Source organism: Neltuma alba, unplaced genomic scaffold (assembly GCF_004799145.2).
Source record: "Neltuma alba isolate B1F8T4 unplaced genomic scaffold, ASM479914v2 tig00012097_pilon, whole genome shotgun sequence".
In the NCBI taxonomy this organism is placed as follows: domain Eukaryota; kingdom Viridiplantae; phylum Streptophyta; class Magnoliopsida; order Fabales; family Fabaceae; genus Neltuma; species Neltuma alba.
In genome coordinates this window covers 683,087-696,291 of record NW_021636654.1, presented here as the reverse complement: position 1 = coordinate 696,291, position 13,205 = coordinate 683,087, and the positions used below count along the sequence as shown (strand labels likewise).

Here is a 13,205-nt window from a genome sequence, read left to right as displayed (position 1 = left end):
GTAACTTCTAATAATACATACATACATTGAATACCACGTGTCGCAGAATAAAGAAAAACGGTGGCTTTAGCGCGCCTGCGTTAGCTTCACGGTGAAGCCCTCGAAGCAGAGTTGAACGTTGAACGGGTGCCTCCACAATCTGAAACAAACTCCATTTCCTGGTCGCTGCTTCTTTCTACTACTGTTGCTGCTTTACCATCCATCCCCCCCCTTTCTCTCTCTCTCTCTCGCTTGCTCTTGAAGCAATGCCGTTAAAGCCACCTCCCTCTCCGCCCATTTTAACACTGACAAAAATACACTCCCCTCCCTTGCTCGGCTCATATCTCTCCTTGCCTCCGCACTTTCTCTTCCCTCCTTTCATTTCTATATTTTCATCACTCATTCCTTCCTACCTTTCTCATCCGCATTTTGCTTTTATAATTTCAGGTGCGCTCTCAATGTTAAGATCATGTGAACTTAATCATGCAAAATTTCTGAACATTCAGAAGCATTTTTATCCTGCATTCTTCCAGTTTGGCTCTTTGTAATGTTCAGCACAGCGAAGGCTAAACAAAACTGAATCTTTTTTTGGCTTCCTTGCGTTGGCTTCTTTAAGTCCTAATAATTTGTTTTTCCATCTCAATTTTGAACACGAAGAGCTTTTCTCTTGATTTCACAAATTCCGTTGCATGTGTTCGGGGAAGGAGCGGAATTGCTGAGAGAGGATAATCAGTCTCCTGTACCTCGATATTACCTCTGAATAAGCAAACTCCATGATGCTACAATCCTCCTTAGTCAGGATACCTACTTTTCTCCTCCTGATTTTCTCTTTGCATGCTTCGGCTGATCTTGATTCAGAAAAGCAAGCCCTCCTTGACTTTGCTGCTGCAGTTCATCACGGCCAAAAAATTAATTGGGATTCTAATACCTCAATCTGCACTTCCTGGGTGGGAATCACTTGCAGCCCAAATGGCTCCCATGTGCTTGCTCTGCGGCTTCCCGGTGTTGGACTGCGTGGTTCTCTCCCTGCCAATACGATTAGTAAGCTAGATGGTCTCATGATTCTCAGTCTTCGCTCCAACAGCCTGAGTGGAAATCTTCCCAACGACATACTTTCCCATCGTTCCCTCCGCTTTATATATCTTCAATACAACTACTTTTCAGGTGACATCCCTCGCTTTCTGTCTTGCCAGATTGACTTTCTTGACCTGTCCTACAACTCCTTCACAGGAAAAATTCCAGCCTTAATTCAGAACTTGCCATATCTAACCGGGCTAAAACTCCAGAATAACTCTCTCAGAGGACCAATCCCGGATTTAAACCTCCCAAAGCTCAAGACTTTGAATTTGAGCTACAACAACTTAAATGGTTTAATTCCTTCAGCCCTCCAGAAATTTCCTGCGTCTTCATTTCGAGGGAATCTGAAGTTATGCGGACCACCTGTACACCAGTGTTCTTCACTTTCCCCATCTTTCGCAATGTCCCCACCAACGGTCTCATCAAAACCAAGTGATCTCTCCAACAGGAAGCTGAACACAGGTGCTACAGTTGCAATTGTCTTCATTGGTTTTACACTGCTGTTTCTTCCACTTTTGATGATCGTGTTTTGCTGTCTCAAGAAAAGAGATGGTGGACAAAATGTAAAACTTAAAGAGAAGGATGAGAAGCATAAGGAGGACTTTGGGAGTGGAGTGCAAGAACCAGAGAAAAACAAGCTAACATCTTTTGAAGGTTGTTCTTATAGTTTTGATCTTGAGGACCTATTAAGAGCTTCTGCTGAAGTACTTGGGAAGGGAAACTACGGGACGACTTATAAAGCCATCTTGGAGGAGGGTACAGCAGTGGTTGTGAAGAGGTTAAAAGAAGTAGTGGTAGGGAAAAAGAATTTGAACAACAAATGGAGACTGTTCGAAGGCTAGGTCATCACCGAAATGTTATTCCTGTTCTCGCTTACTACTACTCCAAGGACGAAAAACTCCTGGTTTATGATTACCTAGCAGTTGGAAGCCTTTCCAGGCTATTGCATGGTAAGTGTTAGTCATCTTATGCCCATTTCTCCGTGAGGATGAAGGCTGGGAAAAATGGCTTTATTTTCTTATCACAGACGTCTAGGTAAAAATGTTTATTACTGTAAGAAAAATCTGTAGATATGTTTTAAAAAAACTATATAAGCAAGTCAATCATAAAGAGGTGTAAATATTTCAACAATTTCTAATTAAACCTACCTTTGGCATGCTTGTTATCTACTATCTCTCACGAATGACTTGATTTCCTTATCTCTTAACGCCACTCACAAAAAACCTCTCCAAAATAAAAGTTTTCCCCCCTCATGTCATAAGGGTGTTAATAATGACCTGAGGATTCCTGATTTCCTGTTTTCATGATCTATTGTTAAAATCATTTGATCATACTACTGACGATTGTTTTACTTATCTATTCAGTAGCTTTTATATTCTTTCGAACTGAACCAGTAACTTCAGTACCTGATTCCTACTAACACAGGGCTGTTGTATTTTAAAGTTGAATTGTCCACATCTAGCTTCGTGTTGGTTTAGCGAATAGCAGTTCAAGAACATATAGATGCATAAAATCCTGTTCTTTCTCTGTAGTTTCTTATGTTCGGTTTGAGAAGGCAAAGAACACAAATCGCCTCAGCTCATAGCATCTTACAAGAAAATAAATAAATAAATTTGATCTATGCACTTTACTCCAAATCCCATTTAAACGAGGATTTCAATGCTGGCTGTCACATTTTCTGAACAGGAACCAAGGGAGCTGGAAGGACTCCATTAGATTGGGAATCCAGACTGAAGATCTCACTTGGAGCTGCTAGGGGTATTGCACATATCCACTCAGATAGCGGACGGAAACTTGTCCATGGCAACATAAAATCATCTAATGTGCTCGTCAAAGTAGATGTTGAAGGCTGCATATCAGATTTTGGCTTAACTCCTTTAATCAGTTCCTCTGTCCCATCTAGAAGTCCAGGGTACCAAGCACCTGAGGCTATTGAAACCCGAAAATCCTCCCAAAAGTCTGATGTATATAGCTTTGGCGTTGTCCTCCTTGAGATGCTGACAGGCAAAATACCGGTTCAGTATTCAGGACATGATGATGCGGTAGATCTTCCAAAGTGGGTTCAGTCTGTTGTTAGGGAGGAATGGACTGCCGAAGTATTTGATGTGGAGCTGATGAGGTATCCAAATATTGAAGAAGAACTGGTGCAGATGCTGCAGTTAGCAATGTCATGTGTGGCAAGGGAGCCTGACATGAGACCTTCAATGGAGGAAGTCGTTAAAATAATTGAAGAGATCGGAGCATCCAATCCCGAGTGCACGAATGTATGAATTGAAGCCATGTGTGATAAATTAAGATCCTACACCATGTAAAGTCGGGGAGAGAGAGACGGCTTCTTTCCAACTTCATTTAGTGCATATGCATATTTTTTTATATCAAAAGTAGGATATTACAGGTGAATCTGCGGTCTCTAGTGTGCTGTCTCTTAACAAAATATTGCAAGGGTTAACAAGTATAAGAATATGCAAGCACGAGCTTATATTCTGTCCCTGATCCTCCGTTCCCATGAAGAAAAATTGGGAGGAAAGAAAATAGGAAGAAGAAAAAAATTGGAAATAAAAAATCGGTGGTTCTCATCCCCATTGTCCTCCTATTTTTCCCATTTCTTCTTCATCATCCAAACAGGGAAAAGAGGTCTTCTTCATATTTTTTTTAATCGGTTTTCTTTCATATTTTTTTTTCCCATTCAAACAAAACATAATAGTGCATATATAATTATGTATGTAAGAATGATATTCATTGCAATATCTCAAAATCAAGCCTATAACTTGCACCGAATCAATCAGGTTTCCAAGTCGCTGCTCCGATCCCCAAATTTGAGCCCAAAAGAGTTTTTGTTTTTTTGCCAGGAATTCCCGTACTTCCCGCCACTTCCATTGATCACGTTGAATTCTCACGTCATATCAATTATCTTAATTGCAAACCAACGACATAAATGACAACAAAAATGTATCAATGCAATAGACATTCTTCTAAAATATGACTAATATCATACATATCAAATGAAGTATGATTTATGCATACCTATACCTAATAAAAATTGGGAAAGGAAGACGAGCAAGCAAAGGGGCAACACACACACACACATATAATAAAGATATTTCATATTGAATAAATATTTTATTTTTGTTATTTAAAATCATAAAATAGTTGTTGGCAGTTAAATTATAAAATATTTGTTAATTTTTTTTTAATAATATATATACTTCTTATCTTTACTTTCATACTTCTGTTTTATTTTTATTTTTATTTTTATTTTTTGCTTTCTTATTATTTGAAATAATTAGTATATAATTAAATATATTTACATTTTGAGTATGACCCAACCAATTAAATCATGTGCATAATAGTCTGATCAATTTTCATAATATCGACAAGTACTTCTTTCTTTCGATCTTATTTATGAGTTTGATTCACTCATTCTTAATACTATCTCCAATTCTAATTATAAATATCATTTATAAATTACAAACAACGTTTTATAATTAGAATCAGAGGTAGTATAAGAATTCATACAAAATTTAATAAAATATTCATGACTTTTAATTAAAAAAAGTCATCATCTCTTTCATTCTCACCTTAGAGGGCCTTTCCGACCCCACCCCACAGCACCAACCCCTCCCCCCCTAAAATAATTTTAGGAAGTTATGAACTCAACTCCCTTAACTAGCTTTCATTCCTTAACTACAATATTAAGTGTAGGAGTTAATATTACATTTCGTCCCTACCGTTACCTCAGGGTTACCACCGTAAAGCCTTTCCACATATTTGTAACCGAATATTGCTAATTCTTTTTTAATCGTGGGGCTAAAACCGAATATTGCTAATTGCATTCTCAAAAAGATACCCCAATATCTGAAGCATGAGACACATCAATTATACTTCTGCGACAAGTAGGAAGTACGCCAGAGTCCACTGAATTATGCTGTGTAGTTAATTTTTAGTTATGCCGAAAATGGGGTTACAACTAGCGATACTCGAACTTTAAAACACAGCTGCGCATACAATATATGAATATCTACCCTCTTCCTTGATAGCTGCAACATCCTGACGTCAAAAAATCAGCCTTTTCTCTGCCCCCCTTCATTTGGGAAATTTATCAGACTAATGACGTTATTTCTCACGAGCAAAAAAGAAAAAGAAAAAGTCAATGACTGGTGTTTGAGGAGCTCTGGTTAACCAAGTCAGCACCACTAACATACTTGGCTACAAATGATATCAGCCGGAATGGCGCCCCAACAAGGGGAGCATCAGTAAGTGGCACTTCATCGTCCTGTTCCACATCCCGGGCAGCCAGCGACTCCGGACTCCTTACATCATTGTCATCCAACGGAATTTGCACAATTTCTCCAGAGTCCTCAGATGCCGACGGAAAGCTTGAAATTACCCCACCAGTATGCGCAGCATTTACAGTGCTACTTTTATCCTCAACTGGAGCTTCTCCTGAAGAATTCAGCTCTCCGATTGACATAGATATATGCTCTTCAGATTCAGGCAAAGCAACGGCTGCTGTATCAGGTTTAGCAGATTCATCCAACCCATCAGTTCCACTGGCTCCAGAAAGTTCAACTGCTGCACTTGGTAGATCCCGCTCCACATACAACTCGTTCACCTGATAATGAAAATGTGCATGCATAATACTACTTAAATAACCTTAGCCAACAATTTGAAGTTCATAATACGAATAACATAGTTATCCTCTATCACCTTCTCAACAAGTTCCGCATTTTCAGCAACCAATTTCTCCACCAACACTTGGGCTGCTTCAATTTGAGATTTAAAGTCCTCATTTTCAGAAGCATAATCCTACTCCACAGCAAGGTAAAATATGATCAGAAGCAACATTTAGGCCAAGCAATGATGACTTTTCCACCTAGATTTACAAGAATCACATTTTGAGATACTTCGACAGTTTCTCAGTCAATCACACCCACCACCATCATTTTCAAAGGATGACATGAAAGGGCCACAAGACTCAAAAGTGTTCCTTGTTATAGTCATCATCTACCAGTCACATTCTGCCTCTGCCTCTATAGATTTGAGTACCAAATACAATTAAGATTAAAGAACTATTACACCATGTTATCACTATACATAACTCTCCATGTTCCTTTGTTTTCCCTTCTCTTAAAATTAAGGAAAAAATTCCCAAAAAAACACATTAGCATTAAGGCAGTATAATAAATGTCAGCCTATAGTATAAGATCCCCAAGAAGATAACCTTCGCAGATGCATTCAGTGAGAAGGAAGAGATAGTCTTTTCAAGATTCCAAATTTTCGTTTGAAGACCTGACAGATTTTCTTTCAGTTCCTGGTTCTCTAGCAACAGAGTATTCCTGCACACTTCCAACTCTGCCACCTGCCAAACTTTGTTTTTAATTTCCATATCAGAACAAAGACAGGTTTGTTGTGGAATGGCCACGGCTAAATAACAGATTGTGAGGGAACGCTATTGAAACCAATGCAGCAATGCTTGCTACTAACTGGGAGTGATGTCAAAGAGAAATTCTTCTATTAAATGTCACCACAGCTATTTTTGTTGTGATGAAAGATGGCAAAACATAATATAGCCTAAAGAATTCTGCCAATGGCATAAAATAATGCATTGGTTCCAAAGCAAAGTACAAATACGAAGTGGATAATTACATAAGTTAGCGAAGCTTTCTTTAGAACAAAAAACGAACAAACAACTAATGCAATAATTTCATCCACATGAAGGGCAACAGCTCTTGTGCTTACAAAACTAACCCAAGCAGTTCTTGTCATAGCTACAACACGTATGTTAAAAGAAGCTACAGGTAAAGCTACGGTGACAATGCAAGCAAACTGGTGAGTGGTGGCATCAAATCAATTGCCATACAAATACCAGATGCCACTTCTTGTTGTCTGACCAGATAAATCGGTACAGCTATTATTTATGCCAGTATGATATATTCATGCAAGTGCACAAGGTACATACCTGCGATTGTAGCCTGCTGATATCATCATTCAGGTATGAAACAGTTTCTTTGGTTGACTTCTACATGATAAACGCATGGTATAGCTCTAATAAGTACAATTTTACAAGGACTTAGGCTGCATGACTATCAGTAAATTATAATGACGAGTCGTTACAATTACATAGTATGAACTATAGTTGCTCCCTTCTCTCTCCCCTCTTTTGGCTAGCATAATAGCCACATATTCTGATATTCACATTATCACTCTTAAAGTACATCATAACCTTTTTACTAAATTTGTAGCCATGCCCTGCTTGTAAAGACCAGGTGCAACATATTCTTCAAGAAAATTTAAAAAAATGAAATCATGGGCCAAATAAACAATGTGCATTTCTTTGTAACATGAGTAGAACTACTATTGGTTAACATAGACGCAATTTAAGTGCTTCAAGATCTTTTTTTATTTCCTTAAGAAAAGCTAAAAGAAATCTTATCAACTAGATTATGAGTCCGTACATGTACAAAATTCGAGAAAAGCTAGGTTGTTTGACCTATGAATTGTGCGGCATCCTATAGATTTTTTTATAGCTAAAGATTTTACATTATTTATAAAATATTAAGTATAGAATTATAAGTAAAATATAGATGTAATAAGTCACTTAATGAAGTCATTGAGCAAGATTTTTCAATTAACAATATATCCAAAGATCCAAAGATTTGGCTTTGGATAGCTAGAAGAAATATTATCAACTAGATTATGAGCCCGTACATGTGCAAAATTTGAGACAAGCTACGTTATTTGACCTATGAATTGTGCAGCTTCCTATAGATTTTTTTTATAGCTAAAGATTTTACATTATGTATAGAATTATACATAGAATATAGATGTCACAAAGCAGCAGCATATTATAGTTCACCCACCTACAGAAAGCATTGGCGTCATATCAAATGCAGCAACTAACCACCCTACCAAAATGGACATAATAAGGAGAACAATGTTTCCAATACATCAAAACATAGGAAAATAGAATAGCCATTACCTCCCTCTCAAAAGAAATACTTATATCTCTCTCCAGGTGATTTATTCTTTCCACCAAACTTTCCTGCAGAAATATTGAACACTGGATTCAGAATTTCAAACCCAATTCTAATTAAAAGGAAAAATCTCAAACAGTGCGCAGATAAAAAAGAGAGTAAAACATAGGCAAGCATGATGTGCATGTAAAGAATCAGGCTTTACCACTTTCAGGCCCAAAACTGAATTCTCATTCAATAACTGGTTGGTTTTCTCCTCCAAACCAGCCTGCAAATGATTTTAAAAAAAAAAAGTTCTTGACAATTATTCCTCAAATTTAATGAACATAAAACTTTCAGAAGCAAGAGAAAAAAAACCAACTAAGTCGTCACCTTTATCTGAAGTAAAGAATCGTTTTCACTCTGTAACTGTGCCATTCTCATTTCCAGAGTATCCTACAGATTATCAATTAGTTATAGAAGTCAGTAGCCCAACATGCAACATCAAACATAAAGGTAAGAATCAGAAGCGCATAAAAGCTCCGCAGAATAAAGAGTCATCAGACGTGTTAAAATCGCACTGATTTACCTGTTCTTTTGCCAGAAGATCATTTTCAGTTCGTAATCTATTGATGGCCTCTTCCAACGTAGCCTGTAAAAGAAGTATAGAGTTGCAACACAAGCGTGACATATGAAGCAATAAATAGATTTTAGATTTGCACAAAAGTAAATAAGCATTTGGGAAAATGAATTTATTAAATAGGCAATTACATTACATAAAATTATTTACAAAGCAACTAGAACATGAAACGCTCATCCTACATCTCTTTTTCATACCCTTTTCTTTAGATAGCCTTAATCAGACCAACAAAGGGGCTACCTATTAATTGATCTCTATTTGAAAAATCCTTCTTGCACTGGGTAGCCTAAATATAACCCAAGAAAAAGGGACACAGTTTTCTGTCTCCAATGACACATTTCATAAAGGATTATAAACCATATCATCTAGGCAATTACTATTGCGATGCTGGCTAGTAGGTATTATTAACCGTCGTACTTTTAACACTTTGACCAACACATGAGATTCCCATGGACGGCCATCCTTTTAAGAAGATTTTCCCTTTTTCCAATACACGAAATTTACACTCTATTCTGGGTCAGCTTCTAGTTCAGAAACAATACCCCAAGGAAAAAAAAATCACAGAAAGGATTCTTAACCAGCATATTTTCCCTTAGCTTTGGAGAGAATTGATAGAACTGATGGCCTGACATCATAAATCTGCATTACTGATGAACCTTTTACAGCCCAAAAACATCTCTCATAAAATCTTGACCACATATCTATGAGTTGATAGCTCATATAACACCAGCATCACTTCTAAGATTGAGGTGACTTTGACGTCATCAGTTATATTCCCCACCCTTCCCACTTTACCCATTACCCAGTGTCAAGGCTTTGAGCCTCCTTTGAAACCAAAAACGAAATTTAATATTACCTCTTTCTGAATGTGCATAGCATTTTCTTCTTTCACATTTCTTATTGTCCCTACTGACATAGCCTGTGCAAGAATGGGCTGCATGAGTAATGAAAAACTTTCAAAGATAAGTTTTAAAATGAGGGCAGACATCTCTCAGGTATAAAAGATTTAAACCATATTACCTCTTTCTTAAAGTGCATATCTTTTTTATTCTTTCAATTTTCTAATTGTCTCTTCAGATATGATGGAAAAAGATAGGCTATTTTGCTATAAAAACTTTGCAAGACAATGCTAAAAACAAGGGGCAAACATCTCCTTTTTTTCCCCCCCTGAAGAAAGGCCTTTTTGTTAACATGCATGCATATCATTTTTTTTTTTTTTGGGTTAATTTCTCATTATCTCTTTGCGTGGGGCTTGGGTAAGATAGGCCACCTTCTATAACACCACCGTAAGATAACTTAAACAAGGGAGAAATATCTCTCATCTAAACACCTGAAATTTGTGATTACCTCCTTCTGAATAAGCACATTATTTTCCTCTTTCAATTTTTTGATTGTCTCTTCCGATATAACCTGTGAAAGATATGTTATAAGTGTTACTCCAGCATTTTGATTTGAGCTCAACGAAATATGAAGAAAGAGAGGAAAATTGTTGAATGAAATCAAAATCAGTGAATTCCAACCTACATGATGCTTTGTATAAATAGCAGAACATGCAAGACACTGAAGACGAATAACTACAAAATGACATCTTAACAATCACACTATCATAACCTACCAAATCTGGAATTAGATACACCCTGATGAACACTCACTATCTACTCATGATGCATACAATCCAAGAAGCCCAAAAACAAAGAACAAATATCTCTATAGCTAAGTTGAACATAAATGATCGTATTATTTTCCTCCCTCAATTTTCTAATTGTTTCTTCACACGCAGCCTGTGAAAAAATTGAATCCGGGATTTCAAATTATAAAAACATGAAAACAGGTAAGCACTTGGTAAAACATTAAAAGCATCTTGCCTCTTTCTGTACCAGCATATCATCGTCATTTCTCAATTTTCTAACTATTTCTTCTGAGATTGCCTGTCAAAGGCAAAGTCATCGAGTTTAGGCACAAACTGATAGGATTCAAAGCCAGAGTAACCACCCAAACTACTAACTTACCAGAGAGGAGAAAGGAGGAAGCTGATGCTTTGAATTAGTCTAAATAAGTCTTATTTTACGATTATTTAATTTGTCAGTTAGCTAAACAAAATGACCAATATGGCTGTTGAAGGTCTACAATGTTACTTTCTGTTTTTCCCGGGATATTAGAGATATTTTTTTCTTCTTCTTCTTTTTTCAAATATTTATTTCGGTGTCTTTCAGCATTATAAATATGCTAGGAGACCTTAAAGCCAGCATATCAGAAGGAAATAAATTATCTATTCAGTTTATTGCAGATTCTCCTACTTTGGCTACTAGAAATTATTCGAATGAGATATTTGCTTGAGTTGTTTTTAGCAGATTGTTCTCTGTCTCTTTTTTATTATTCAGTTCACTACATAACATAAACAGCTTTGTCCACCAACACTCATAGATACCAAGTACAATGTTGAATAAACATGAAAAAGATGACATTGACGAGATTTAGTAAATTAATTCTCGCCTCTCTCTCAGTCTCCTGCTGATTCCCACTATCCCCTTGAACAGTTAGATTGATCTGTTGCAAAAACAACGGCTAGAAGATAAAAACTTTTTCATGAAACTAAACTTAAAATATATAATTCGAGCATAGAACAAAAAATAAAATCTGCAGCATTCTTTATTGACGGTAGGAAAACTTACACACTCTTTACCATTTGGCGGCTGTCTATTTGAATACGCAATCGTACTTTGCTCATCTGTGTCCTCCGAAAGTTGACTATGTTCATCTTTCCCATTATTTACCAGATTCTGATCCCCACTTGCCGACTGCTCAGCTGCAACTACCCCATCCACCACAGCCTTACTTTGCTTGTTCTTTTTCTTCTTGTTTTTCTTCCTCCTCTTCTCTTCCTCCATGCCAAGCTCAAACTCTCTATGCAAAAGAGATGAAAGCAGAGATCTTTCAGATTTACAAGAATATCCTACAACCATATAACTCCATTTTCTAATAAGTTTGGGTCACGAAAACAACAGGGACCAGCGGTGTCAATACGATTATGGTGGACTCAGATTCATATAATCAAATGCAAAAGGGAAAACGAGCATACAAATCCAAAAACAAAAAAAAAAACAAACAAACAAATAAACGGCACCTTGAAATCTATAAATCCTACGATCTCAGCCCATAATACCTGAGCAAGGAAAGATAAAGGTTGGTTTTTTTATCAGGGGAATCTATATGGAAGTATTAACAGATATAATTCGAGTGTTATGGAGCGTAACGAGGAGAGAAATGGTGGAAATAAATGAGAGAATGTACCCTTAGCGTAATCCGCGATTTTTAGTTTCTCGGCCTGATGCGTAATCTGCAAAATTGGGAGAAAGCGAAACAAACGAAGGGGCAGCAAAGGGAGTTCGGCGATAGAGAGGGAACCAACGCTAGGGCTTTCCTCCCCAAATCTGGCGCGCTTTTGGCGCCGTATGGACAAATGGGGCGAGAACTTCTTTTTCTTTTTCTTTTTTTCCTTTTTCTCCCTTAATCAGCGGTGTATTGGCGTGACTCTGAGAATTACTCCTCCATTTATGTCCTGACAGTAACACTACAACACTAGCATCTTTCTAAAATCATTTCATATAATTTCATAGGAAAATTATTTCATGTTGCGTCTTTTTCTCCGAAAAAGGAAAAAGGGCAATTAGAAAATAAAATAAACTGTAGGATGCGGGGGCTAAAACGGGGCATTAATCGAAGAGGCTAGAGGCAAATCGGTAATCATAGCCAGGAGCTACGAGATTAAATTCCAGGTTCACGCGCAATAGACGAGGCGAACGCACTTGTCAACAAATAGGCAAGGTTAGGCGGCACCAGATACCACAGATTTCCGAGTTTTCTAAAGCATCAGGTGGCTAATTACTCTTGCTTTTCCATAAAAATCCAATTCTGTTATCTGCAGCCTAATACTCTTGCTCTTTTTCTTTTTGGCCAACCCAATACTCTACCCTACATTTTGGTGATGTGGAGGTATAATTAATCCGCAGTAGTTAGTACTATTCCGGGTACTACGTGTTTAGAGTTTAGACCAATCCCATGACTTTTATCATATTTTTCAGCCAACCTAATCCGGACTATATGATAATGGGATTCCTCACGCAACTACGAAACTCCCTTGAATAATGTTGAGACTGAGAGTTAGGACAGCATACAATGTTGGCTGGCAAATCTTTGTCCAAGTATCATGGCAAACCATGTCTTCCGCATGATTCAAAACGTGGTTCCCACTCTCCAGTTTGGATGATGAAGCTGAATCTCAGTCATGTTCACAATTTTGCCTTCTTTTTATTGAATTTTCTTAGCTGCATTCTCTTCCCGAAACCTTCTTCACGCTTGGCTAAACCGAAAATTCAAAAATATATAAAGCTAAATCAGGGGTTCAGTGTGGCATAACAATCAGAGATACATGGAAAGAGAGATGCCAGCTTGTAATGGGGACCGAATTGCGAGGGGGTCTTAGTGGTCTTAACCTTTAATTATTAAATACTAATATTAAATGTTAAGTATTAGTTATTAATCAATTGAACTGACGA

At 37.3% G+C, this 13,205-nt stretch overlaps 1 protein-coding gene and 1 pseudogene across 10 annotated transcripts; one reads left to right on the top strand and one right to left on the bottom strand.

The window, feature by feature from the left end:
- The first annotated feature begins 708 nt into the window (after positions 1 to 708).
- LOC114722644 (probable inactive receptor kinase At5g58300) lies at positions 709 to 3,326 on the top strand (annotated as a pseudogene).
- A 1,548-nt stretch (positions 3,327 to 4,874) lies between these two features.
- On the bottom strand, positions 4,875 to 12,547 carry LOC114722557 (BICD family-like cargo adapter 2). Of its 10 annotated transcripts, XM_028908609.1 has the most exons (16): positions 11,941 to 12,547; positions 11,774 to 11,812; positions 11,322 to 11,553; positions 11,128 to 11,196; positions 10,515 to 10,577; positions 9,997 to 10,059; positions 9,506 to 9,583; positions 8,599 to 8,661; positions 8,403 to 8,465; positions 8,236 to 8,298; positions 8,036 to 8,098; positions 7,016 to 7,075; positions 6,278 to 6,415; positions 5,764 to 5,862; positions 5,214 to 5,668; positions 4,875 to 5,139 (listed from the first exon to the last, which is right to left on the bottom strand). In XM_028908609.1, exons 3-16 carry the CDS (start codon positions 11,535 to 11,537, stop codon positions 5,118 to 5,120), a joined length of 1,515 nt encoding a protein of 504 aa, XP_028764442.1. In that variant the 5' UTR covers positions 11,538 to 11,553; positions 11,774 to 11,812; positions 11,941 to 12,547; the 3' UTR covers positions 4,875 to 5,117. The 10 variants fall into 10 exon arrangements, with proteins under 10 accessions (XP_028764442.1, XP_028764441.1, XP_028764443.1 ...); XM_028908608.1 differs by lacking the exon at positions 11,774 to 11,812; XM_028908610.1 differs by lacking the exon at positions 11,774 to 11,812 and having other exon boundaries at positions 7,016 to 7,072.
- Positions 12,548 to 13,205: the final 658 nt, after the last annotated feature.

Coding starts and splice junctions, on each gene's coding strand:
- LOC114722557 (XM_028908609.1), bottom strand. CDS start 11,537: ATGGAGGAAGAGAAGAGGAGGAAGAAAAACAAGAAGAAAAAGAACAAG. Junction 7,076..8,035: donor GTATTTCTTTTGAGAGGGAG/GTAATGGCTATT, acceptor TTTATCATGTAG/AAGTCAACCAAAGAAACTGT. Junction 5,669..5,763: donor ATGCGGAACTTGTTGAGAAG/GTGATAGAGGAT, acceptor TTTCATTATCAG/GTGAACGAGTTGTATGTGGA.